This window comes from Hevea brasiliensis, chromosome 4 (genome assembly GCF_030052815.1).
Source record: "Hevea brasiliensis isolate MT/VB/25A 57/8 chromosome 4, ASM3005281v1, whole genome shotgun sequence".
In the NCBI taxonomy this organism is placed as follows: Eukaryota; Viridiplantae; Streptophyta; class Magnoliopsida; order Malpighiales; family Euphorbiaceae; genus Hevea; species Hevea brasiliensis.
The window spans coordinates 110,770,505-110,797,593 of NC_079496.1; the positions used below are offsets into that span (position 1 = coordinate 110,770,505).

Sequence of the window (27,089 nt, forward strand, 5' to 3'; positions counted from 1 at the left end):
TTTATGAAATAAATTATTCTTCTTCTTCTTCTTCATGATATTCAATTGTAGAAAACAAGGAAAGTCATCGTCTTCTTCACATCAACATCTCAATTTACAATCCACCATATTAGGATAAGTAAGAGGAAAGTAAAACACGAGGGAAGAATAATCTGATATTAGGCTGTGACTTTTTATTGCTTTTTAGCTATCAATGGCCCATGAAGGAAACTTCCAAGCACCTGTCCTTGATGGTTTTTAACCCTAATTTTAAAATGTTTTCATAGTGTTCTCTCGTTGGTCTTATGGTATTTTGAATGAAATATATGGAAGTCTTTTAAAATATTTAATTTAAAGCAAAGTATCAAAACTTTTTAAAGGTTTTAAAATTAAAAAAAAAAATTAATCTCTTTAAGAAAATTTTCTTTTAAATGACCTTTTGTACAAGTGTTTCCCTATGAAATTAATTTTATTTAATTTATGAGTGTCAAAAATATTTATAGTCTTTTCTCACGATAAGTTGGATTTCGAATGTGCCAAGAGAATGCATGATCAATATGAAATAAATGTGCGACCAGTCGAGTCTTCTGTCAACTTGAGCTATGGGTTTAATCACATTAAATTGATAATTTAATTTAATATTTCAAACTCATTAATTAACTAGGGTCTCAAAATACTAAAATTAAATTATGGTATAAACAATAGATTACATGAATTAACAATCTATAATTATTACTTTTCATCTAATGGTTAAAAATAAATTGGTGTATTGGTATATGGGTGCACCATAGAAGGACTCTTTGAAAACTTGATTTTGGAGGTTCGTGGAAAGTTACCCATGTGTGATTTGTGAAAAATAAGACTAATCTAAATTAACATGTCAAAATGAGAGGCATTGATGATCGTAGAATCTACCATTTAGTCTTTATATTATTATTATTATTATTATTAAAAAATAGATTTTTTTAGTTTTGCTTTTGTTATGCACTTAAGTTCTTCTATTTATTTTGGTCATTAATTTCTTTTTTTATACTTTGGTCATCAGTATTTAAAATAAATTATTATTTAATATCGATATATTACAATTATTTACAATTTTATCTCTTAATTTTGTAATTATTTTATAATTCCCTATATATTTTTCTCTCTCTCTTTCTCATTTTCATCTCTCTCCTTTGTTTCTCTCTCTTTCTTTATCCCCTCCTCTCTCCCTTATTTCTCTTTATTTCGCTATTTATCTCCCTCCCTCATTGTTTTGTTTATCTCTTTAGCTATTTTTGTCTCTCTCCCTTGTTTCTCTCTCTTCCTCCCTTCTCCTTATCTATGTCTCTTTCTACTGGGATAGAGAGAGAAATAAAGGAGAAATTTGGGGGAGACAGAGAGATAGAGGGATGGGGATGGAGAGAGACAAATAGATGAAGAGACAAAAAATATTATAAAATTTAATTTTTTATAATATTTTATTATTTATTTTTTATATGTTGACCATAGAATTTTTTTTTCTATATTCACCATTAGCAATAATATTGTTTCGAGAGCTTGTTACCTCTGTAATTCATAGAAATGAGTAAACCACTAAATATTAGTAGAGGAACAGATTGCACTGCTAAACCTGATTGATAGAAGATCATTACCCGTCTTGAAAATTTAAAGTCTCAAACCAAAAGCAATTAACAATCCATGTTGTATTTTGAACGCTAAAGAGTCTATTCAAATGCTGCAAAAGAGAAAAAAAAAAAAAAACTCCATCAAAAAGAGAAAACAAAACCCCATTAATGGGGTGAACATAACCCAAATATTGGAGGAAAAAATTTCAGATTTATTCCTGATTAACACAAATTTGAGAAAAAGAAACTCAGATATATTCTAAACAAATACAAATCTAAGAATTTATTAGAAAAAACTAACAATAAAACAAAAGAAGAAAAAACATCTAGAGATAGCCATTAGTGATAAACTTACCTTTGATTACGGAGATAGCCACTAGTGATAAACTTATCTTTGATTGCCTAACGAAGAAATCTAAAAAATGAAAGAAAAAAAAAATTAACTAAATTTTTATAATAATAAAACACATACTAAATAATAAATTATTTATATTTTCTATCATTTTTCTTTCTATTTTTTTTCTTAAAAATAAATTTAAAAAGAAAAATCTTTACCATAGAGTTAAAAAAAACTCATCTCTCGAAGATGAAGATGAAGGGGAAAGTATTTAAAAATAAATAAATAACAATGCATACTTTCTGAAATAAGATCCAAACATTTGCGTTTCTGAAAATTGAGATGGACGTTCTTTGTTTGATGGTATCATTTAAACGATCAGATGACATGGGGACAACTATAGTGTTCCATCATTAATGTTAATTGACGCTAAGATTTTCTTAATCTCCACAAATTACAGTGGAGGAATTGCTCATAATTCTTGATTTTTTTTTGCCTCCCATTATGACACCAACTTTCATGATTGTCATTTTCTTATCAATTGCCCTCTTAATTTTATGAGTAATTATTATAATTTTCCTTAAGCTATCCAAACTAATCTCTCTCCTCCACCAAATTAATCCCTAAATCCTTACCTACCTACCACAAGTCCAAAATAATTTTCCAACAACATAAAATCTAAGATATTGTAATAACTTATTTACTCTAATTTAGTTAAGTTACTAATGTCGGTAAATATACATATCTTAAGTACATGGTAAGACTCACCTATTAAATATATGGATTCCACATATTTATATTTTAAGTTCATAATAAATCGAGTTTGAATAAGAATTTTCCATATTGTATGTGTAAAATAATTCTTAATAGATCATAACAATTATAAAAATAAAATTTAACTATCATTTTAATAATGGATCTTAAACAAATAAATTTTAATGGATCTTGAAAACGTACATGATATAGAATTTAATTAAGTCGTGCCAATAATTAAGAGAGACTATTTGATTTAATAAATTGATTTATCCCTGTTAACCTTTTTTGATTCACATATAAAATTTTAGTAATGAAATATTTTTTTCAGATAACTTTAATATTTCTGATTTTATAAAAGATAATATGTGTGACCTTATAAGTAAAGAGAGGACCAGCTTATATATATATATATTCAAAATTTAATTTAGTGCGTTCATGAAGCGATCTTTATATAATTAGAATTAAAATTTATTTTAATTAAAGTAAATATCATTTAATATCGAGTCAAATTAAAAGTTTGATTTTAATCCTTTTAATTTTTTAAAGTCACCGTCAAAATCTTACAGTATGATATTATTTTAATCTACATGGTCTAACACGCATGCTAAAGAGCCATATGCTTCATTTATTGTCCAATAGGGATTTAATTAGTAGTTAATTAACATATTAATTTTGTCCCAATTAAGACGACAGAGTAGACAGAGAGATTTTTCAATTTATATAATGTCTCCCAAAGAACAAACGCTGATGAATGTGTTCAATAGTCCTAATCACATGCATTTAAGAGTTGACACAAGGTTAAGGTTGAGGTTAGTGACTTGGTGTTGGGTTTACCAAACCTTTAACTTCAAATCCTTTCTCCTAGTTGCCTGCTACCCATTACTTAATCAATAATTTTTAAGCTAATGATGATAATCATTTTGTGCGATTCGATGGGTTAATCAAATCTTTTGTTAAAATTGACCATTTTTAAGGTTTAGTTGATTCCATCATTAGCTTAACAAAATTTTGAATTTTTTTACCTCTTACTTAATCAATAATTTTAAGCTAATTATGATAATCATTTAGTATGATCTATGGGTTAATAAAGTCTTCTGTTAAAATAGGATTCCAATATGACATGATATGTATAAGATAGGGTTCCATTTCGGAAGAGGGGTTAATTTTGTGGAATTTCATCCATTATCTGACAATAGTAACTAACTTTATGGCCAAAATTTTCCAAGTAACTATCAAGATTCTTGAATTTTTTTTTTCTTTTCTCCATTTGCTTAATGAACAAGCTGATTTTCAAGAAATAATGAATATTAATATTAGCTTATGTGATGTCACTAATTTATAGATGGTAGAAAACCTTTGGTCTGATATATTTAGAGATCAATGCGATTCTCATCAATTTACAACATCAATTTATACAAAGGTAAATAAAAAAAAAATTATATTCTTATGTCCCAAATCTTTGTAAAGGATTTTTGAAATTGCATTTCTCATATAGATTAAGAAGTAGGTTGATGTTCTTTTTATCTCCATTTGTTCTCTCATCTTATAAATGAAATCCCTTTATCTTTAACAAAAAAAAGAATACTTTTAGAATAATCCTTCTCCCACTCCACTTCTCATAAACACCCACAACACTTTGTTCACCTATGAACAGTGAAAAGATCAAAAAGATAACCCTCCCTTTTGGTTAGTAGCACACAAGAAAAATCATTGAATATGAGAAGCAACATACCACAACACTTCACTCACAATTCTCTATTCTTCAAGTCCTGAATGCCCCATCTTATCATTTCAGATGGAAAGTACAACTACCCAAATATGATGCTCCAACAACCCTTGCATAATTCCATGTGTTATTACAAGGAGGGCACACAAACTTTAAATGTTTTCATTTTCAGGACTACTAAGAAGCATGTCCTTCCAAAAAGACAGACAGCTGCAAAATGAGTACATCTGTTAAATTAGGTTCACAAAATGTCACTGAACCGCAACATGAGACATTAATTTCAAGATTAAGAATTCAAGTAGTTGTGCATTTATGTATATAGAGGATTTGGAAAGTGTAGAAAACATGCTATGCATTTCAGTCTCCTCATCGATGTATAAACAACTGAGAAATTTCTGTATATACAACTCTTGTCAAGAAATTTAAAAACTCAATAAACTGCTCAAGATGATTTTTCCAGCTTGGCTCATATAGACACAGGATGAAGTCATTGACCTCAAGAAAGCCATGCCCAGGAGATTGAAAACAAAATATTTTGTCAAAAATCATAGTCTATATCTGTCAACTTATGGGAGACAGAGTGCTTAATGAGCCGTTCTTGCTCATCATACTGATCAAGGTTCTCACATGGGGCAGGGAAGATGGTACCTATCACACGACCTTCAACAAAGGCACACTGGAATATATGCTTCTTCTTGTATGTTATTCCCAGTGACGTATCCCTAAAAGTCACATTCCTCACTGGAATTTCTTCACTCCCATGTATCCTCACAGGCACACGAACTCCTAGACCATGGACCCCAGTGAAGCTTATGTCGTCAAGTTTTGGAAATGCCTTGTGATCATAACCTTCATCAGGATGTTCGTTATAATCTGTCTTGATAACAATTCCGACCCGGACATTGTCAAATGTTAGATTCCGGTAGGTTATATGTCGAACATATCCACCTCTTCCAGGGGCCGTCTTGATCCGAACTGCACGCCTTGAGCTCCACACAAGGAGGTTTTCCACAGTGACATTTGATACACCACCTGACATCTCACTGCCGATTGATACTCCAGCACTGTTTCAAAGTTCAACCAGGTGATCTCAGTTACCATTTGAAGAGTAAAGATAGGTAATTACTGCATTCTAGCACAAGTTCATGACAAGTCCTCATGCATCATTCTGCAGTTATCAATCAACCAATATTGAGGTTGCTATATTGGCTTTTTCTTTAATTAAAGCTCTTTATTTATTCAGTGATCGGGTTCCATTTTACATTAAGATGGTTGATTGAGGTTGCTATATTAGCTTTTTCTTTAATCAAAGCTCTTTATTTCTTTAGCGATCAGGTTTCATTTTACATTTACTTATCTTCACTATACCAAAATCCATGGCCAAAAGCCACACAGGTTAAACACAAGCAGTCTATTTATGATAGCCAAAACAAGCAGCAGTTTCCCCATTTATCAGCTAATTTTACAGTATGAAATAATATTTCCTTGTTTCATACTTGGGAATAGAATTACCTTCAAAACAATTGACTTGCAAATATTAAAGAAATTCAAATTAGTTAAAATAATTTATACAAACAAGCTAAGCTACCTGGATTATAAACAAATATAAATAAGAAAATCCGAGACAAAAAGATAAATATTAAAGAAATTCAATTTTTTAAAATAATTTATACAAACGAGCCAAACTCCTGATTATAAACAAACATAAATAAGAAAATCTGACACACAAAAAGATAACTAGGTCACAATACTTTGGAGTACTAAACAAAGCTACCATTTCTCCTTTGGATAGAAGCGAATTGCTCATTTTGAAGTAATTGTTTACATAATAGTATTAGCTTTTTCTGAATTAGTTCATAAACCAATAATTCAGGCCAATTAGATTTATGGTGACTGAAGAACGAGGTCATAATCATAAATATGGTACATCTATAGGCAAATCTCTCTTGAACATTTGCTATATACAATTATGGCTTTATGTATTACACGCGTACATCCAAAGGTTCCATAATCCAAGAAAAGCAACCAAAAATACTAGATAAAACATTCAGTAATATATTGCTTGGGTATGAATATGCTTAGACGCCATGCAGGCAAACAATTATAAAATAATATTTTCACCAAGTTGGCATAAAATTATGAAAGAGATTTCACCTGACCATAGATTGAACCACAAGGTTACGGATGAGAATATTCATTGAAGGTCGTCCATATGCAATTCCATACTGATCCCACCCACTCTTTATAGCAATCCCATCATCCCCCACACTTATGTAACAGTTTTCGATTATCATATCCTCACATGAATCTGTCATATGCCAAAAATTATATTCAGGACTGAAGAAAGAAATTGCTAGCCAACTTCATGAACATGTTTTATCATAAAAAACCAAGTAGTAGAACAGTTAATATTTAAAAGGCATCCTAAATCACAGTAACAGGCTTCTGGCATGGCAATTTGATGCACAAAGTAAGATATTAGTACTTATTAAGTTACAGTATAGAAGAAAAAAGAAGAAAAAGAAAAAAAATGAAATGAAGACAAAAATGATATTAATAGTAGTGCAACTTGTTGAACACATGACAATTATGTCAGCTTAGGAACATTAAAAACAAACAAATAAAAAAAAGGTAGATGAACTTATTATCAAAGATAAAATTTTGAGCTCATGCAAACTCTCAATCTCATAATAAAACATTTCCATCAAGTATACCTGAAATGTATGGCAACTAAAAAACCTTCCATAATTAAGCATTTACAAACATATTGTCTTACCATTGATAGAAAAAGTTTTAATTAGTTTTAAAATACCATTTTAACTTTTTCTCATCTTTGACATGGCAGGATTATTGCTGAATAATTACTCAATTGGTTGTCCATCTCCTAAAAGAGTTTATACAAATGACAGAAATTCAGATAAATAAAGAGGCTGAACATCTCTAAAGAAGAAAAGCCATATATTTTTGCCTATGGCCCACCATTAATTTGTTGAGAGAAAAAGCAACTGTAAAAATACATACCAGGATCAATTCCATCAGTATTTGGGGCTTCAAATATGGGGGCCAAAATTGTAACATTCCTGATAGTTACATTCTTGCAGTCATATGGATGGAGTGTCCAAAATGGCGAATCCCTCAATGTTATATTAGTGATCAGAATGTCACTTGACCACATAATTTGTACAAGGGGCCCCCTTGTGTGGTTGAGAAGCTTTTGACGATACTTTTTCCACCATGTTTGACCCTGTCCATTTATGGTTCCATTGTGTCCTGTTAATCAGTAATAACAAAAACTAGCATCAGATCTGGTCAACAAATAATTTCTTTGCAAATAAATGAGGCTGACAAAACTAAATGTTCACTGTAAAAATGCCCAAAACAGAGCTAGATTCAACCATTTTTGGATCCGATTACAACCAGTTCAAACTAGAACTAGTCAAATGGATGTAATTGGTCACAACCTACCAATTATTCCATTTTAACAACAACAGTTATTCCATCAATTTAATTTGCAGCCTTTAAGAATTTACCTGAAATTGTATGAAACCCTAATTGGATGATAGAATTAATATCACTGATGCTCCTTTAATGTATGCATACTTCAGGCAGTAACTGATAGGACACTGAATTTAGGCACAAAATAATAGGAGAATGAATTTCTCCAACATCCAGAAGAAGAGCACAGGCTGCTTTCTCTCCATGCAAATTTGTTATAGATTAAAGTCACTCAAGAAATTCTACAGAGGCATCATGCTGTAGTAGGAAATGTAACCCATAAACTTAAAAACTAGGATAAATCTGCACAAAATACTTCTGACTGATGCACCAACTTGAAGCACCATAGTCAATGGCATTATCATTCATGATGCACAAAGGTTGCACAAAATAGCCATCCCAGATTTCCTCTTTTCTTATACACAACCTAAAATAGCCAACCATGCTCACTTAGTTCCAATGCAGATAAATCAATTTAATTTTTCATACGGGAAGTCCTTGTGGTTAAAACACTGTCACAGGTTTTCCAAAGATTAAAACACATTTTTTTGCTTGTTTTGTGTTTTTTTTGGGGACAAAAGTTATTGGGCTTCCCTAATAATTGCAATTTATTTACACAATTTGCAATATTCATGAGACACTCTTTTGATACTTTCAGGTGTATGGGAATTTGTATGTTACTTTCTCTTTGATAATTCTTCCAAATGTTGTGGAAAATAATTTTACTCAATTCAAGACACCACTGAATAGGGATCCTTATTTATGTCTCTTGGAAAATAGATATCTTCATAAAATATTTTAAATTAAATATCCCCTCCCCCAACTTAGATCAATAAAATTATCGAGTTTGATATCCCAAAACCAAATACATCTATAAAACAACACAAAGTGTATGTTATACCAGTCACTTGACTCGCTTTCCATGTTAAGGACTTTAAAAATAAATACCAGGACATCAAATAAAAGTGAATTCAGTGAGGAGATTTTGAATTGACTGACCAGTTATAACAACATCTTTGAGATTTTGACCATGGATTAAACTCCCATAGCGAGGTCCAGGATGCTCTCTCCCATATCCATATGAAGGCAATGGAGGCATTAGTGGCCAATACTTCTCATCCTGTTTAATATTACACAATAGAACATTAAAAAAAAAACAGTACGTTGATTCTCAAGAATCAAAAGAAAAAAAAGCATCAAAACAAGTTATGCAAATGATAAAACAATAATTTAAAGTTTCTAGGCCAACAACATCATATTACTTGTTCATATTTCAACAATTTCAATTTCATTCTACATATCTATGGTTAAAACATCTTTTCAGGTATGATGATGGATTTAATAATTTTTGATTCTGAGGAACTAAATGTTGCACATTTGTGTGTGTGTGTGTGTCCCTAAACCACACAGAATAACGGGTTGTTTGGCACACATATGTTATAAGAATTTGTTTGACCATAATATAAGTTCCTATCCACCACGGTCCAGAAGAACTAGGCAGCGCATCCACCACTTAGATCCTTCTTATTATAGTACTTGGTTTTGATTAAATGTATAGTCTGCTGTCTGCACAATATAAGCTCTCTATTTCAGGAGATCAGGTATGTGCCAAAAGCAGAGAAAAATATTTGAACAGTAGTTACAAGGGTTATCAATTTCATATATCATAATCAAACATTTATTTCAAACAATCTCTCTTTAAGCAACTACAAAAAGGAACTCCATCTAAGTACCAATCAAGCTGTTCGAAACATGCCCCACAACTATAGTATTGCCAAAATTACAAGGACTTGCAGAAACTTAGAATCTCATGCCACCCAAAAGGCACATCAGCAAAAATCAATATCAGGAAGCATCCAAATGAACTAAGACAAATTTCAACCAATGCATTGGAGACCATCCTCCACATGGCACAAATACTTGGGAAGCATGTTTTCTAAATCAAACTAATCCAGCAGTCTTGACATGCCACTTACACAGCATTTATACTAGGAAACCTGCGACTAATAGGCAACATTCATGGATGGGAAGAAAGATGGTAATAAACTTTGCTGTCTTTACAAGTGCCAAAATGTACACATCAGCCCTTTCAAAATCCTCTAGTAACTTCAGAAATTTTACCCAAGTCTGAAGCTCTTTGAGCCTGCTTAGCATTGCATTCGATTGCATTTAATGCCCCCTTCTCATTTCAAAAGTAGTTCTTATGTTCTCAACAATATCACGCGTTTCCTTCATCCTGTCCTTAAGTACCGTAATCAGTGATTCCCTTCGGAATCATAATCCAAGAAGTATCAATTTAAATACCATATCCACAGATGCATCTAGATAGAAAAGCTTGAATAATGCTTTCCTGACCACCATTAGTCTGGCATTTTTCAAACAAGTAACAACCCTCCAGAAATGGAAAAGAGAGGAATTAAAGACAATATTAGCATAAATTTATACAAAGATCCTAATAGAAAGGAAACTAATAATTAGAATAACTAAATAATTAATAAGAAACCCACTACAATGAGTGACGACATAAACAAACCAGTCCAAAGTCCAAAATTCAAAAGCACGAGACACAGAACACTAACCTCAATTCCAAGTATAACAGCATCTTCAGCAAGAAACAGAGTCATATGACTAGTGAGATTAAAGGGGGCCGTAAGCCATCTCCCAGGAGGCACGTTCAGCTGGCCTCCCCCTCTCTTCCCCAGCTTGGAAATCGCCAAAACCGCCCTCTCAAACGCCTCGGTATTCAACGTGATCCCATCTCCCACTCCGCCAAAATCCGTCAAATTAAATGCCACAGGTCTCAGCCTGGCCACAGGTCTCAGCCTGGGCATAGGCCTCATCGGCACCTGCCAAAACACAGCGAACCTCCCTCCCACTACGTTCCGCTGCCACACGAACACCGAGGCAAGTGCTGCGATCCATAGGACTGTGAAAAGGGTTTTGTGCGAAGACAAAAATGCTGGCATCCACCGCCTGAATTCCAGCTTCTGGTACTGGAACCGCCCTAGTGGCGCCGTCTCTACCATCATTAATTAGAGACTGAAGTCGACAACTTTTTGCCTTCTTTGAGTGATTAGCTAGTAGTTTGATTCAGCGAGAGAAGAGATGGGAAATGGAAATTTGAGATGCTGGACGTGGAAATGGATCTAAAGAGCGAGACTTTTGTTTTGTTTAGCTTTTGAGAGAAAGGGAATTGGGTGAGAATGTGACGTTAATAATCAAACAGATGGACGCTTACTGTTGATGAATAAGTACATTTGAAGGTAAGCTTTGTGCCTCCAATGTGCGTGTGCGCATATATATATATATATATATATATATATATATATATATATATATATATTCACCCATAGTGGAGAAAGTAGAATTTGGAAGCTCAACTTCAATCAATGTGAGAGAAAACGGGAGTTCCCTGAATAATCTTAGATCGGTGGAAAAATTCGAATTCGGGACATTGTATTATAGTGGAAAGTAAGATGAATTGAATTACTTGATTGATATATTGTTTATATTTTTTATGAATATATTTTTTAGAATATTTCAATGAGACATGGTTGATCCTGTAACTTTCCATTCCGGATAATGATGACCTAACAAATAAGACGGCAGTTCAAAAGAAGATTTAAGAAACGTGTAGCAGTTATAGTGGAGCAAGTCCATGAAACTCACATAGGTAATAATGATACAAGGGAAAATATATTACCTAGAATTGGTTAATTATTTCAATTCCTTTTAAAAATATTCATGGCAAGCTCAACCTAAACATCAAAGCTCATCACTTTTTTTATTGGTTCTATTAGGTACAAAGAGGATGTCATTTATTTGGTATAATACATTTTAGCAAAGTAATTCCCTGAATAAATTAAGGTGAAAGAACTTTCCTTTCAACTGATTGCACCGTCAACACAAGTAGGGACAGGTCCCAGTTGCTGCATTGCCAAGAAAACTATAAAAATGCCCCCAGGTTGGTGAAACTGGTAGTGGGTTACAATCAGTTTCATTTGGTCACCGAATATTTAAAATGCAGCAGATGAACCATACCTACCATGAACAAATTAATCATATAGTACTTGGCTGCGAGGTTGATGGCTGCAACCGAAACATATACACAAAATGATCAGATTAAGTGCCTGTTTAGTTTAACTGTTAAACACAATTGATAGTACCGATAATTATTCGTGGCGATAATCGATAAATGCATTATTAATCGATAAATGCTTTATATTAAATGTTTAGTAAAATTATGTTAAATGTTTAGTAAAATTATATTTAGTTGTTGCTGTTGATATGTGAAATGACTAATAAAAGTGTATATCATATAATTTATTTTATTATTTAAATAAATATAAAATTATAAATTTATTACATTGTATTATTTATTTTATTATTAAATTAAATATATAATTATTAAATTAATATATTGTATTATTTAAATAAATATATAATTATTAATTTATTATATTATATCATTTATTTTATTATTGAAATAAGAAAATAATTATTTTTTAAGATAATTAAATAATTTAAAAAATATAGATAAAATAATAAAATAATTCTATTATTAATAAAAAAATTTATAATTAATTTTAAGTTTTTAGATATAAATAAATATTTTATATTTTATGTTATTAATAAAAAATATTTTAACAAAGTTAAAATATGTTAATTAAAATATTAAAATTGTAAATAAAAAAAATAAAAATATTAATAATATTAATTTTCAAGTTAAATAAAAAAAATAATACGACCAAAATAAAAAATAAAATCAAATCAGTTATTAATTGATGAAAAACAATTTTAAAAATAGAGCTATACAAACTGTAGTTAATAGGTATTACACCAGTTACCATCAGTTATCAACTCTATTTTTTTAAACTTATTAAATACTATAATTTATCTATTTAAATATTTATCACCTATCAATTATACCTAACAGATAAATTAAACACTCCCTACGTCATTCTGCCAAATCGTCGGAGCCACTTGTATCAGGTTGAATATCAGTGAGTGGGCTTAGCTCTTCCATTGTAGATCCAATCTCACACCATGGGCCCAAATGGTTATGTGGGAGACAGATGAAAGAGCACGTTCTCATTCCATATCCTTTGCATGTGTCAAACAACAATTGGTTCTTTTCTTTTGCGCTAGTCAGTAGTGCAATCTACTCTGCGCAATTCTTGAGTGGATAAGCCCAGAAGAAAGCCCATAAAATAACAGATAAACAAGATAGCCACCAAACTGCCAGAGCACTTTTGGATTGGTCATTCATGGCTCTGAGCATTGCATCTTCTTCATTGACAAGCGTTCCTACCAGAATCAGGTCCTGATTGTCTCTACTCCAATTTCTTTTTGGTTCTTGCATGTTTGACCCATTAATTTTATTGGATCAAAATTCTTGATATGCCAACCGATACTTTCTATTGAAGCAAACAGGGATGTACCTCAAAAATCTTTGCTGGGGAAAATTGCAACATGCCAACCAAGGAAAGCTGAAGTAAAAGTGAATGCAACTAAAGGGGTATCGAGTGTGTGTGAACCTCTCCCTCCGGATAGACCTTTGTGGTTCCCTGGTAGTTCACCTCCCGAATGGCTAGATGGAAGGTAGTAGTTCTTTTACTGTATAGTTGGATTTGCCATTAATAAATAGGTCTCGTAATTTGAAATGAATTTTACTTTGTAATCATGAAAAAGTATTTTGTCTTCAATTTCTCTGGGCATATAAAAGCTGGACACTTTCTGCAGTAATGCTTTTATTTGTTGGAAAATAAGGTGGTTAAGGATAGAATGGTTTATAAGCTGTTGAATGTACGTTATTAGTTAGTTTATTTGACTTAGTGATTATGTTTGATTAGCATGGCTTTTGAAAAATGTAATGACCATGAAAGCTCATGTATTGCATTTTTCTCATCCTAATTTAATTAATTGTAGTAGTTATAGAAGCATGAATGCTCTTGAAGGACGCATGAATGTGTTAGGAAGCAGTATTCTCAATTCCAGAGAAGAACGGAAATTAAAGAGAGATAGAAGAAGAAAGGGAAAGGGAAATAGCAGAAGAAAGAAGACAGAGAGAATTAGAACTTAGAGAAAAGAGAATAGAGAGAAATAGAGAGAAGAATTGATTGTAATATTGATATTTCAATTATTTACACAACATATCCTTTATTAACTAACTGTTCCCATCAAATATAACAGCTACTTCAACAACTATAACAACTCCTATAATAGCTATCAGCTCATCTCAACTACATCTTCTTATTCTACTCTCTTCACCATACAATTACGGCCCCTTATTCTCCTTCTTAGTGTTCATAACAAAATGCTAGTGCACAACATGGCCTATTGGGAATAATATCGGAATGTGATTAGTAGCAGTAAATCAGATTGGCTTTTTTAGCTTGATGGAAATATGACTTCTTTCCTTGTGTTAATTTTAGTCTTCCAGGAGATTTTGGCTTCGATCCACTTGGATTAGGTACGCCTATCTTCTGGATTATTTAACATAATACTTGCTAATCTATATATGTATTGAAGCAAGTTAGACTGAACCTCTGGCGGGTTATAGATTGAAAACTAATATATACATGTCTCATATGTTTCAGGATCTGATCCGGAATTGCTGAAATGGTTTGCCCAGGCTGAGCTAATGCACAGTAGGTGGGCAATGCTTGCCGTGACCGGAATCCTCGTTCCAGAATGGCTTGAAAGTTTAGGCTTCATTGAGAACTACAATTGGTTTGATGCTGGTGCACGGGAATACTTTGCGGATCCAACAACCTTGTTTTTAGTGCAGTTAGTCTTGATGGGTTGGGCTGAGGGAAGAAGATGGGCAGATATGATTAAGCCTGGGTGTGTTGACATAGAGCCTACATTGCCAAACAAATCAAAACCAAAGCCAGACGTTGGTTACCCAGGTGGGTTATGGTTTGATCCCCTTGCTTGGGGTAGAGGGTCCCCAGAGCCTGTAATGGTTTTGAGAACTAAGGAGATTAAGAATGGGCGTTTAGCTATGCTAGCATTTGTTGGCTTCTGCTTCCAGGCCATTTATACTGGGGAAGGTCCCATTGAAAATTTGATGGCTCACATTGCAGATCCTGGTCACTGCAATATATTTTCCGTAATTCTCTACTACATTGTATTGAATTATCAATTGTTTCATTAAATGTTGCAGAGTTGTTGGAAATAATATATTTACATATTTTCATGGTTGTAGGCTTTCACAACTCGGTGATGGTGAGGGCGTAATCAGATACAGCCAGCAAACCAGAGCCTACGTAAATTGCCTGATTTCTTGGATTCTGAAAGGATGGATAATCTGTAAACGCCAGGGAAGCCAAGGAAACCTAGTTCAATGTTTTTGCTTTTAACTTATTTTGCCTTTTGTGGTGTTCCATTTTGGTAAGTATATATAGAGATCATCAAATGATAGGCCAGGTCCAGTTAACGATCAGCAATATATGACACAAAGTGGATCTCTAGTCATTGTAAGAGTAGTGAAATTTGCAGCGAGACTAATGAATGTTATGATCATGTAAACATATCTTCTTTTTAGTCTAGTCTCTCATCCTTTCCATTAAATTCATGTAACGGGAAAATATAAATCTTTGTGAAATTTCCCATATGATAAAATGTTGTTTAGTCAGTTTGATTTCTTACAAAGTTCCAATAATGTCATCATACCTTGTAAGCCTCCAAGTGCTGCCACGGCTATATATTGTGAACACCATCTAGAAGTGCTACTTGAGTACATGTATGCATTCTCGCACATGCATACACACTCATATAGAGAAAAAGACAGTGAATCCTATAGAATTTTAATTTTGCCTCGTTGGGAAAAAAGAAGAAACAATCTCAACCTTTTTCTAAACTCAAAGAAAATGCTTGATGAATGGAGGAAGAGTATTTTAGTACCTATTTTTAAAAATAAGGGAGACATATAGAGTTGCTCAAACTATAGGGGAATTAAACTCATGAGCCATACTATGAAGTTGTGGGAGAGAGTTGTGGAGCATCGACTACGTCATGATACTTCTATCTCTTTCAATCAATTTGGTTTCATGCCCGGTCGTTCTACTATGGAAGCGATCTTTCTCATTAGAAGCTTGATGGAGAAATATAGAGATGTGAAGAAAGATCTACACATGGTTTTTATTGATTTGGAGAAGGCTTACGATAGTGTTCCAAGAGAGGTCTTATGGAATGTGTTATAACAAAAGAGGGTATCTATTAGGTACATACAAGTATTGAAAGATATGTATGAAGGAGCAACTACTATTGTGCGCACAGTGGGAGGGGACACAAGAGATTTTCCGATCTCAATTGGATTACACCAAGGATCAGCCATAAGCCCTTACCTTTTTACATTAGTTTTAGATGAACTGACGAAACATATACAAGAGAGTATTCCTTGGTGCATAATGTTTGCGAATGATATTGTTCTGATAGATGAGACACGAGAAGGAGTCAATAGAAAGCTAGAACTTTGGAGAAGTACTTTAGAGTCAAAGGGTTTTAAGTTAAGTAGAACGAAGACAGAATACATGCATTGCGAGTTCATGAAGGCCAAACCGGTGATAGGGAAGGAGTTAGTTTGAATGGGTGATCGCCCCAAAGTAATCACTTTAAATATCTAGGCTCAGTCCTTCAAGTAGATGGGGGATGTGAGGAGGATGTTAGTCATAGGATTAAAGTCGGATGGTTGAAGTGGAGACGTACCACGGGAGTTTTATGTGATCGTAAGATTCCCAATAAATTGAAAGGAAAATTTTACCGTATAGCCATACGACCGGCTATGTTATATGGTAGTGAGTGTTGGGCACTGAAAGAGTCGTATGTATCTAAGATAAGAGTTGCAGAGATGAGAATGTTAAGGTGGATGAGTGGCCATACTAACTAGATAAAGTCCGTAATGAGAGTATTAGAGAAAAGGTAGGGGTTGTGCCAATTGAAGATAAGTTGAGAGAAGGGAGATTGAGGTGGTTTGGTCATGTGAAGTGTAGACATACGGAGGCTCCAGTTAGACAAGTAGAGCACATTAGGTTAGAGGATAGAAAAAAAAAAGGGGTAGACCTAAATTGACTTGGAGGAGAGTAGTACAACATGACCTAGAAGCATTACACATTTCTGAGGATTTAACCAAAATCGTTCAGAGTGGAGAAAGCGAATCCATATAGTCAATCCCAAATTTTTGGAATAAAGGCTTAGTTGAGTTGAGTTGAGTTTTAATCTCAACCTTTCAAGTTTAAGATGGTTGATCAAGGGACCGCATGTCAAGAAATATCCTTGTCCAAATGGAGATGATGTCAGTGTCATATTCAACAAAGACATGTATCGAAAGAAGGTTGATGATCGCCGCATCTTTTGATGATCTTTCTTTTCATTTTTCCCCCTAAAAAGCGTGAAAGACACAGTGGATCCCTGTTGACACTCTTTCCTCCACCATGGCAATTCTAAATTGACTTGGAGGAGAGTAGTACAACATGACCTAGAAGCATTACACATTTCTGAGGATTTAACCCAAAATCGTTCAGAGTGGAGAAAGCGAATCCATATAGTCAATCCCAAATTTTTGGAATAAAGGCTTAGTTGAGTTGAGTTGAGTTGAGTTTTAATCTCAACCTTTCAAGTTTAAGATGGTTGATCAAGGGGACTGCATGTCAGCAAATATCCTTGTCCAAATGGAGATGATGCTGCAGTGTCATATTCAACAGCTTCAGCACATGTATCAGTAAAGAAGGTTGATGATCGCCGCATCTTTTGATGATCTTTCTTTTCATTTTTCCCCCTAAAAAGCGTGAAAGACACAGTGGATCCCTGCTGACACTCTTTCCTCCACCATGGCAATTCTATCCAGAAAATAGTGCAATGCAAAATAAATCTTTTTTCTATTCCTGGAAAGCCAGTGACAATGCGGCAGAAAGTTAACTTTACTGAGCCTTGTATTTCCACGACTAGACGGAGCACATCGCTTGCATCACTCAAATCATGATGTCCTCCACTATCCATTGAAGTATTCTCCGTACCAATAATGTTGCAGCGCTCATCAACTGTCTCACCGTATTAGGAGTTTGAGAGTTGTGGATAAATATATAATCAATAATGAGTTTAGGGAGATTGACATGGCTTTGCCCAAGAATGTAGTCAGAATTGCACATTATTTTTAGAGTTTAAAATTATAATTAGAAAAGATCTTGAATTCATTGACAGGGTCAACAGTAGCTGGACACCTCTCCCTTGTCTGTGAATCCCATAAACTCTCTCACCCTCTCTCTACTGTCTCTCCTCTAAATCTATTCTTAGAATCTCAGGTAAACTTGGCAGCTCCATCACCAATTCTGCCTCTCAAAGCTACACATGCACACGGAAACCAAGATGAAACGCCTCTTAATCTAAAATTAAACAAAAGGAAACAAATCTACTCAAAAAAAAAAAAAAAAACTTTGGAGAACAAAAAAATCTCTCTGACAGCGGCTCGTTTCTACCCGGAGCTGCACCCATTTCCGGCTTGGAGATGAGCGTTGTTCGCCTTCTTGTTCTCCTTCTCCTCCTCACACTCTCTCTCGGCAACCTCGCATTTTCCTTACCAGAAAACGAGGCTCTTCTCAAATTTAAGAACTCCCTAACTCGGGCTGTTACCTTGGGTAATTGGGTTTCAGGATCCAGCCCTTGTATAAATGGATGGGTTGGTGCCATTTGCTTTGATGGTTTCGTCACAGGCCTTCATCTTTCAGACTTGAGTCTCTCAGGAACAATTGATATCGAAGCATTGCAACAGCTTCCTGGCCTTAGAACCATCAGTTTTGCTAACAACTCATTCTCAGGTCCAATCCCTGAGTTCAATAAACTTGGTGCATTAAAATCACTCTTATTATCCCACAATGAGTTTTCTGGTGAAATACCAAATGATTTCTTCGTCCCTATGTCATCTTTAAAGAAAATTTGGCTCTCTAATAATAAATTCACTGGAAAAATACCCGGGTCAGTGATGGAACTACCGCATCTCAAGGAATTGCACCTCGAAGGGAACCAATTCTCTGGACCAATCCCTCCATTGAAACAACCCAAGCTACTACTAACCTCCCTGGACCTCTCACACAACAAACTCGAAGGAGAAATTCCTCCGAGCTTTTCCACATTCAGTGCCTCTTCATTTGCTGAAAATGATGGACTCTGTGGAAAACCACTCGACAAAGATTGCTCTTCAAGCCCTCCAGCAATGGTTGTACCAGGAAGAGCCTCTATATCGAATTCTAATTCCACATCACTGTTTGGGGTGATGATGTTAGCATTGATAGTAATTCTCATTTTCTTTGCCATGTGTCCTTCAAGCAGGACGCATAAGGACGATAACTTTAGCATGTTAGAGAAAGAGAACCTTGATGAGGTAGTGCTGTCCGTGCGGGGACACGGCTCAAGCAAGAGGCCGTGGTCAGAGAATAGTCGAAGAGGAAGTGGGTCTAGCCGAAGGGATCCAGCCATCACGGAAAGCATGGTACGGGTGATCTGATAATGCTAAACGAAGAAAAGGGTAGTTTTGGTTTGCAGGATTTGATGAAGGCGGCAGCCGAAGTCCTTGGAAATGGCAGGTTGGGGTCTGCTTATAAGGCCATGTTGACAAATGGATTGTCAGTAGTAGTAAAAAGGATGAAGGAGATGAATATGTTGGGAAGAGATTCGTTTGATGCTGAAATGAGGCGGTTTGGGAGGATAAGGCACAAAAACATTTTGACTCCATTGGCGTACCATTTCATGAAGGAGGAGAAGCTTATGGTGTCAGAGTTCATGCCTAAAGGAAGCTTGTTGTATTTATTGCATGGTATGCCATTTTACTAGTTTTGACAATACCATTCGCAAGAATTTTCCATACAATTTATTGTTTTGTGATTGAATCTTAATTAAATTAATGTTTCTCTTGTTTCAGGCGATCGTGGATTTTGCCATACTGAACTCACTTGGGCAACCCGTCTAAAGATAATCAAGGGAATTGCAAGTGGATTAAGTTTTCTGCATTCGGAGTATGCAAACTATAACCTTCCCCATGGAAATCTCAAGTCCAGCAATGTTCTTTTAAATGAAACTTACGAGCCACTTCTGGGTGACTATGCCTTGGATCCACTAATCAATCCCAGTCATTCTGCACAGGTAATGTTTGCTTATAAATCACCAGAATATATAGTAAACCGTCAGGTTTCTCCCAAGTCAGATGTGTATTGTCTCGGAATCATCATTCTTGAAGTGGTCACTGGAAAATTCCCTTCTCAGTATCTTAGCAATGGTAAGGGAGGGACAGATGTTGTGCGATGGACCCACCAAGCAAGCTCGGAAGGGAAAGAGAAAGAATTAATCGATCCTGAGATAGCAAACAATAGCAGTTCGGATTCAGTTCAGCAGATGGTGCAATTGCTTCGTATTGGAGCTACTTGCGCTGAAAGTAATACAGCGCAACGGATAAATATGAGTGAAGCAATTAGGAGGATAGAAGAAATACAGGTTTGAGGAATTTGATCATACACATATAGGTTAATTTGCAAGTTGCTTAATTTGTTAGGCAAAGAAAGAAAGGTTGTGAGCTTCCAAGTCCATTCCTTCATTTACAAATCAAACGTGGATGACAATAGCTCAAGAGAAAGATGTTGAGTTGAGGAAAGGTAGGCCTACCCTTGATTTGCTTACCATAATTTCTTGAGAAAAACATCAACAGAATTTGTAAGACAAATCTTGGTTGTGGCTTTGAAGATGAACAACATCTCCCAAAAATTGTACATTAAGATTTAAGATCGATACACTTCTTCTTACAGATCGAGTCACCCTGGGATCGATGGTTTAATTAGAAGGGCAATTATTAATTATAGTCTCCCCCATAATGGATACTTTTTCTTTTTAATTAAGAATTCTGAAAATTTTTTGTTTTGTCTATATACTTTTTTCTTTTTTCCTTTTATTTCTTACCATGTAAAGTTCATATTTCAAACTGCATATTAATTCCTGCAAAATAATATTTTTACACAATGTTTGAATAGTTCCATATTAGTTTCACATTGTATTATGTTAAAATTTTCAGTGCATAAATCAATTAAGGGATTGGATCTTTGGATTATTAGTTATGTTGGAAATCATTTTTAAATAATTAAATATTATTATATACGTAGATTAATCAATTAATACTAAAAGTTCATATAAAAAATAACTGTGTGTACAGTTAAAAATATATTAACGACTATAAGCTCTAACAATTTTATATTTTTCATTTAAAATAAATTTTTATTATAAATTAAAACCTTTTTCCTTTTCTTCATACAAACATATCAAATAGAGGTCATGGTCGGTTTGAATTGAGAACCACATTGAAAGCGGTCTGAGTTAAATTCAGAACTAGATTGAATTAACAGTTTCAATCCATGAATCGGTTTGAAACCAATCGGTTCAATTGATAATTCTAAATTGAAATCTGCTAGATTCATAAATTTTTTCTTCAAAAAAATTATATTGAATCCCTTTAATTTTTTTTACACTGGATTAAATTAAAACCGGCTCAAATCAGAACCATTATAAATCAAAATCGACCGAGTCAGTGATTTCATTTCGAAACCAGATTAAAATCGGCCCATGGCCCGGTCTAATACCAAACCCCTCACTTCCCTTCTCCGTTTAAATTCCCCTCCCCTCTCCTCTCCTTTCCTGTCCAGCTGTCCTCAGGTTGCGTGGGCTATGGCTTAACTAATGACACGTGGAATGATACAGGTACAGCTACGTCGAACCCAGAAAACTGTTTTGATCTTCTTCAGCCAAAGTAATAGGAGTGCCGGTCTCTTTCCTTCTCGCTCCCTTCTGCAAGCTGAGTTACGGTAAAGATGTATAGAACGGCGGCTAAGCGGCTACTCTCCGGTGCTACCGTGGGTAAGAGTAGCGTCGCCCGTCTCAGATTCCTTAATCTCCAAACAATCGGTACCGGTTTTCGCTTTTGCACCTCAGTGAATCCTCAATCAATCTCCAATCAAAACCCTAATAATCAAAATCAAATCCGATGTCTGAATGTGGAGGCCACACCTAACCAATCAGACTCAAACTTGTCATCATCTTCAACGTCTTCGTCTTCAAGTGGGTCAACATCATTTACGGCTGACGATGCCGGATACGGTCACCACCACCATCGCCAGCAGGAGAGGCGGATTCCGAGAGTTGAGTACCAAGATGAGCAAGCTCGCGTTCTTCAGGCTTCCTTTCGCCACGTGGTATGCACCGCTTAAAATTCCATTTCTGGTTTTGTTTCTTTGATTTGTTTAATTTGATTAATATTTAATAGTGTGTGTTAAAGAGGTAATTGTAAAGAGGTCTCAATTGACTGTTTCAGATAAGGTTGGGATGGAGTGAAGAAGCCATGATTGCTGGTGCAAGGGACGCTGGTGTCTCCCCTGCTATCATTGGATCTTTTCCTCGAAAGGAAGCCGCACTAGTCGAGGTATGGTTTTCCCCCTTATTGTGATGCTGGCTTCTCCTTTATCTTCCTGCCACTTTCTTATCTTCAGAATAAGGATTTCGGATGTTATTTTAAGTTGCATTTATTCTTTTGAACTTGATCGTTATTGGTAGTTCTGATATGCTATTGCGTTGATACTTACTGTGTTCTTGGATGGCCTTTTCTGTTCTTGTATAGCCACTCGAATGATAGCCCAAGAATTGTCTCATCAAGAATCATGATGATCTACAATGTAATCGTTTTTGGAAAAAAAACAAAATAGGGGAATGGCCTTTGTGAGCTTTATGTGTCGGCATCTGTTATGGTTAATTGGTCTCTAATCTAAGATATGTTTGTCTCTGTTAGATGTTCCTTGTGCTGTCTCGTTGAATCAGAGTCAGAGAGAAGAAAAATGCTGTATCCTTTTTCTTTTGGTCATCTTATGCAAAGTTTTTGTGCCATGCATTTGAACTTTCTTTTTGCTCATGCTCAGTTGTAATGGTTCAGCATCTGAATGCCCATACTGTACATGTATCAAGAGTGTGATGAATGACTTCTATTATTTTTTTCTTGCTTCAGTTTTTTATGGATGAGTGCTTACAAAAGCTTATTGATCGAATTGACTCTGGGGAGGAGTTACAAAATTTGGTACCTAGTGAACGCATCTCGAAGCTTGTTAGGATCCGACTAGAAATGCAAGCTCCCTACATTTCTAAATGGCCCCAAGCTCTGAGCATCCAGGTGCTATTCTTTGTACCCTTTCTTGATAAATTGCTAAACTACAATTGTAAAGTTGAAATTCTCAACACCTATAATGTATGCCTTTCTTCACAGGCACACCCAGCAAATGTTCCAACTAGTTTTAAGCAGCGTGCAATACTGCTTGATGAGATCTGGCATGCTGCTGGTGACGAGGGATCTGATATCAATTGGTATGTAAAGCGCACTGTCCTGGGAGGGATATACTCAACAACTGAGATTTACATGCTGACTGATAGTTCCCCAGGTTTATTTTCTTAACTTTTATCTGTTATTAGCATTGATTGAAACAAAAGTCACTTTTCTCCTTTTAATTGACATGTGAAGGGGGTGTCTAATTTTATTTTGATTGTTCGTGACATTGTGTAATTGTTTCTTTCCTTGTCTGTCCCATTGTGGAGTTTCAGTTAGATTTTTCCCCTTAATTGAAGAATTGTAAGTGTACCAAAGAAAAGAGAAGATTATTACTTACCTCTTTATTGTTGGTTTCCCTTGAAGGGCCACTGCATTATTCCTCTGTGCCATAGGCAATTATTTGGTTGAGGTTATCCTCTTTTATATAGAGGTAATTATGAATAATAATGTCTCATCTACCAACTTCATTTTTTTACAGATTTTCGTGATACATGGGCATTCTTGGATTGTCGAGTGAAAGATGCTTTTGATTTCAAGAAGACAATTCAAGAGGTAGTCTCACTCAGTCTTCATTGCTGTTTTAGGTTTGAGTTATTTTGTCAATTACAGCTTTTTGTAAGACGCCATAACCATAGATGGTGACCATATTGCAGGCAATGTACTTGGCTGAAGCTGTTGGTGCTGGAATGGGGAATTCTTTGCAAGGTTTTGTGAAGGGAGTTTTAAAGGGTTGAATTCTTTGCTCTTGTTGCTTCCGAGGAGGTATCAAAACTGGAGGAGATGCCTTTAAGTTGTAGTACTTTTCCTGATGCTGCAAATGCTTTCAAATTTTTGAAGCCTGATTTCAGATAAAGTTCTACTCTCAAGTGCTCCACTGCTAAAGATAATACCATTTGGCAAATTGTCTTTTTCCCACTGATGGTTCTATCCTTTCATCTACGAGGTTATAAGTGAGAATAAGCTTAGTACGAAAGAATATTTGCATTTAATTTGCATGGAATTAATTAGGAAGCAATTATGGTTGAATGACAGTGAAATTGATATATCGAATTTTCATTTACATTGGCTCTACAAATAAGCAATCTTTTAAATATTATGGTGTTTAGTTTGACTGACTGCTTTACGGATATTATGATTGAGTTAGCAGTTTGCAATCGGAGATCCAGCTGCCTCATCTGTTGGGGTGTTCGGTTATTCACCTCACAACCAAGCAATGTAGAGTTGCGTTGATAGAGGATTACTGATTACATATGCTTTGGTGAATTATCTGTCAAATAATCAGCCTCCCTTCTATTGATAATTTGGAAAAAAATAAGAGATTTTCTGCTGTTTATTATACAGGATGATTAATTTTATGAATTAATCTGATTGAAGATGTATTATCAAGCGTATATTTTGTTTCAGTATAATAATAATAAAACCGAGTTCGAATTGAATGCACCCTAAGGAGCAGTAAGTGGGGGATGCAAATTGCGAATATTCATTATTGGATAACTATATGCTTTGGTGAATTATCTGTCAAATAATCAGCCTCCCTTCTAATTATAATTTTTTTTATTATACAGGATGGTTAATTTTATGTATTAATTTGATTGAAGATGTATTATCAAGCGTATATTTTGTTTCAGTATAATAATAATAAAACCGAGTTCGAATTGAATGCACCCTAAGGAGCAGTAAGTGGGGGATGCAAATTGCGAATATTCATTATTGGGTAACTATTATTTAAATTTGATCTATTATGAACTTAAATAAAATATATGTTTTTTGTGTCATTTTTTTCTTCCCAACAGGGCAACGGATCTAATTTATGAGCCTTCTTCTCTGCCGCTACATATTCTGTGCTGTAGCCACAATCTATCCGTGGCCTATAAAATAAGAAATGGAGTGCGCATCAGTCATGCAAATTATCTTGCAGATGGGACAAAGGGAACGTTGAATTGCAAGTTCCCTTTCAATTTGGTCCTATATATATGCCTTTACATTGTCTGAAAGCAAACGTAAGAGTGTTGATTCTAAGATTCACGTAAAAGTTTTCAGGACCTTCCTCTTCTTAATATATTCACATCTCGTAACTCTTCCTTCTCAACCTTCCTGACCAACTTTCCAGAGTTATCAAATTAAAAAATAAAAAAAAAGACAACTTTCCAAAGCACAGGCGATGGATTTTCTTGAAGACCGGCCAATTGTTTACGACGGTGGATCCGGCTCTGTAAAGGTCAGTGAATCAAGTCATTTTATTCACTCCAATGCCATTTTTTTTTAGTTTAAAATTATTAATATTCTCTAATGCAGGCTGGTTTTGCTGGTGATGATGCTCCTTGTGTGGTATTTCCCAACGTAATAGGCCGGCCTCGAAGCAAGCATGCCATGATCGGTATTGGACAGAAGGATATGTACTTCGGAGATGAAGCAGACGCAAGGCGGGGAGTTCTTGAATTAAGCCATCCTATCCATCATGGAATTGTCCGAGACTGGGAAGCAATAGAGAGAATCTGGAAGCATACCTTTGACAGGGAACTCAGGGTAACCATAGAAGAACATCCTGTTCTTTTAACTGAAGCTCCACTCAATCCCAAAATTAACAGAGAAAAGATGGTCGAGATCATGTTTGAAGCCTTTGAAATCCCAGCCACGTATATAGCTATGCAGGCTGTGTTATCTCTATATGCCAGCGGCCGGACTACAGGTACAATAATTTATAGAATATATCTCCTTAAATCAGTACATGACAAGAATATAATACGCAGGTATTGTTATGGACTCTGGAGAAGGAGTTACACATGTAGTTCCTATTTATGAAGGGTATGCGCTTCCACATGCCATCCATAGGCTTGATTTGGCAGGAAAGGACCTCACGGAGTATCTCACCAGGATCCTAGCAGAAGAGGGCCATAATTTTACCACGTCTGCAGAGAAAGAAATCGTCAGGGACATAAAAGAACGAATTTCATATGTGGCAATGGATTTTGATAAAGAGCTCGCTACATCGATAAAGTGTTCAGAGCTAGACAAGCAATATGAATTGCCGGATGGGCAAGTCATAACTGTAGGAGCTGCACGGTTCAGGTGCCCAGAAGTTCTCTTTAATCCAAGCAGGTTAGGAATGGAGTCAGGGGGTGTGCATGAGATTGTGGTGAGGTCAATCAGAAGGTGTGATATGGACATCAGGAGAGAGATGTTTAGCAATGTGGTGCTTAGTGGGGGAACTACAGTAATACCTGGCCTGGCTGATCGACTGGCTAAGGAGGTTAGCTCATTGGCATCTCCTGGAGTGAGGGTAAGAGTGGTTGCTCCACCAGAGAGGAAGTATAGTGTGTGGATTGGTGGCTCTATTTTGGCTTCTTTAAGCACATTTCAGCAGGTACAGCATTAAGGAACTTCATGAATAGAAAAGCAAAAGATTTTCTCCAGGGTTCTTATTTTCTTGTCAAAATAATTTATTTATAAAGTTTAATTTGTTGTTTTATGATTGGAAGTATAAACCGTTGATGATGGGTTTTGATGCAGATGTGGGTAACAAAGGCAGAATACATGGAGTCCGGATCTTCCATTGTGCACATGAAGTGCTTCTAAAACATCGTCTTCTACTTTTCTTTTCAGAAAAAACATAATAATCTATCTTAATCTCTGTTTTTCATTTTTTCAATTATCAGAATGCATAAGAAATCTTAACATTGTTATTTTTTCGTGAATATGTTACAAAGTTATATAATTAAATTCTACCTATAAAATTTTCATAAAATACTTTATTGATGGGTACGAGCTTCCAATACTACTAGTAATTATATTGCTAGTGAAATTGCAATTTTTCTTTTTTCTTTTTGGAACAATGCATCTCGT

General features: G+C 34.9%; 5 protein-coding genes across 6 annotated transcripts; 4 read left to right on the forward strand and 1 right to left on the reverse strand.

The window, feature by feature from the left end:
• Positions 1–4,740: 4,740 nt before the first annotated feature.
• On the reverse strand, positions 4,741–11,087 carry LOC131179320 (probable polygalacturonase). The gene is made up of 5 exons (XM_058145916.1): positions 10,480–11,087; positions 8,900–9,020; positions 7,427–7,675; positions 6,560–6,713; positions 4,741–5,469 (listed from the first exon to the last, which is right to left on the reverse strand). Exons 1-5 carry the CDS (start codon positions 10,927–10,929, stop codon positions 4,944–4,946), a joined length of 1,500 nt encoding a protein of 499 aa, XP_058001899.1. The 5' UTR covers positions 10,930–11,087; the 3' UTR covers positions 4,741–4,943.
• Positions 11,088–13,107: 2,020 nt separating this feature from the next.
• Positions 13,108–15,539, forward strand: LOC110638292 (photosystem I chlorophyll a/b-binding protein 6, chloroplastic). Its single transcript, XM_021788800.2, has 5 exons — positions 13,108–13,220; positions 13,334–13,501; positions 14,335–14,372; positions 14,500–15,014; positions 15,111–15,539. The coding sequence occupies exons 1-5, from the start codon at positions 13,168–13,170 to the stop codon at positions 15,126–15,128; spliced, it is 792 nt and encodes a 263-aa protein (XP_021644492.2). The 5' UTR covers positions 13,108–13,167; the 3' UTR covers positions 15,129–15,539.
• A 1,994-nt stretch (positions 15,540–17,533) lies between these two features.
• LOC110638290 (pollen receptor-like kinase 3) lies at positions 17,534–20,693 on the forward strand. Its single transcript, XM_021788798.2, is given in 3 exon segments — positions 17,534–19,356; positions 19,359–19,712; positions 19,818–20,693. Coding segments are annotated over 3 exon segments (1,878 nt in total). The 5' UTR covers positions 17,534–18,407; the 3' UTR covers positions 20,393–20,693.
• Positions 20,694–21,570: 877 nt separating this feature from the next.
• On the forward strand, positions 21,571–24,337 carry LOC110638265 (uncharacterized). Its single transcript, XM_021788762.2, has 6 exons — positions 21,571–22,128; positions 22,248–22,355; positions 22,932–23,093; positions 23,187–23,358; positions 23,725–23,798; positions 23,900–24,337. The coding sequence occupies exons 1-6, from the start codon at positions 21,748–21,750 to the stop codon at positions 23,978–23,980; spliced, it is 978 nt and encodes a 325-aa protein (XP_021644454.2). The 5' UTR covers positions 21,571–21,747; the 3' UTR covers positions 23,981–24,337.
• Positions 24,338–24,484: 147 nt separating this feature from the next.
• LOC131179321 (uncharacterized) lies at positions 24,485–26,864 on the forward strand. Of its 2 annotated transcripts, XM_058145918.1 has the most exons (5): positions 24,485–25,246; positions 25,357–25,464; positions 25,542–25,935; positions 25,997–26,610; positions 26,757–26,864. In XM_058145918.1, exons 2-5 carry the CDS (start codon positions 25,408–25,410, stop codon positions 26,820–26,822), a joined length of 1,131 nt encoding a protein of 376 aa, XP_058001901.1. In that variant the 5' UTR covers positions 24,485–25,246; positions 25,357–25,407; the 3' UTR covers positions 26,823–26,864. The 2 variants fall into 2 exon arrangements, with proteins under 2 accessions (XP_058001901.1, XP_058001900.1); XM_058145917.1 differs by having other exon boundaries at positions 24,485–25,464.
• Positions 26,865–27,089: the final 225 nt, after the last annotated feature.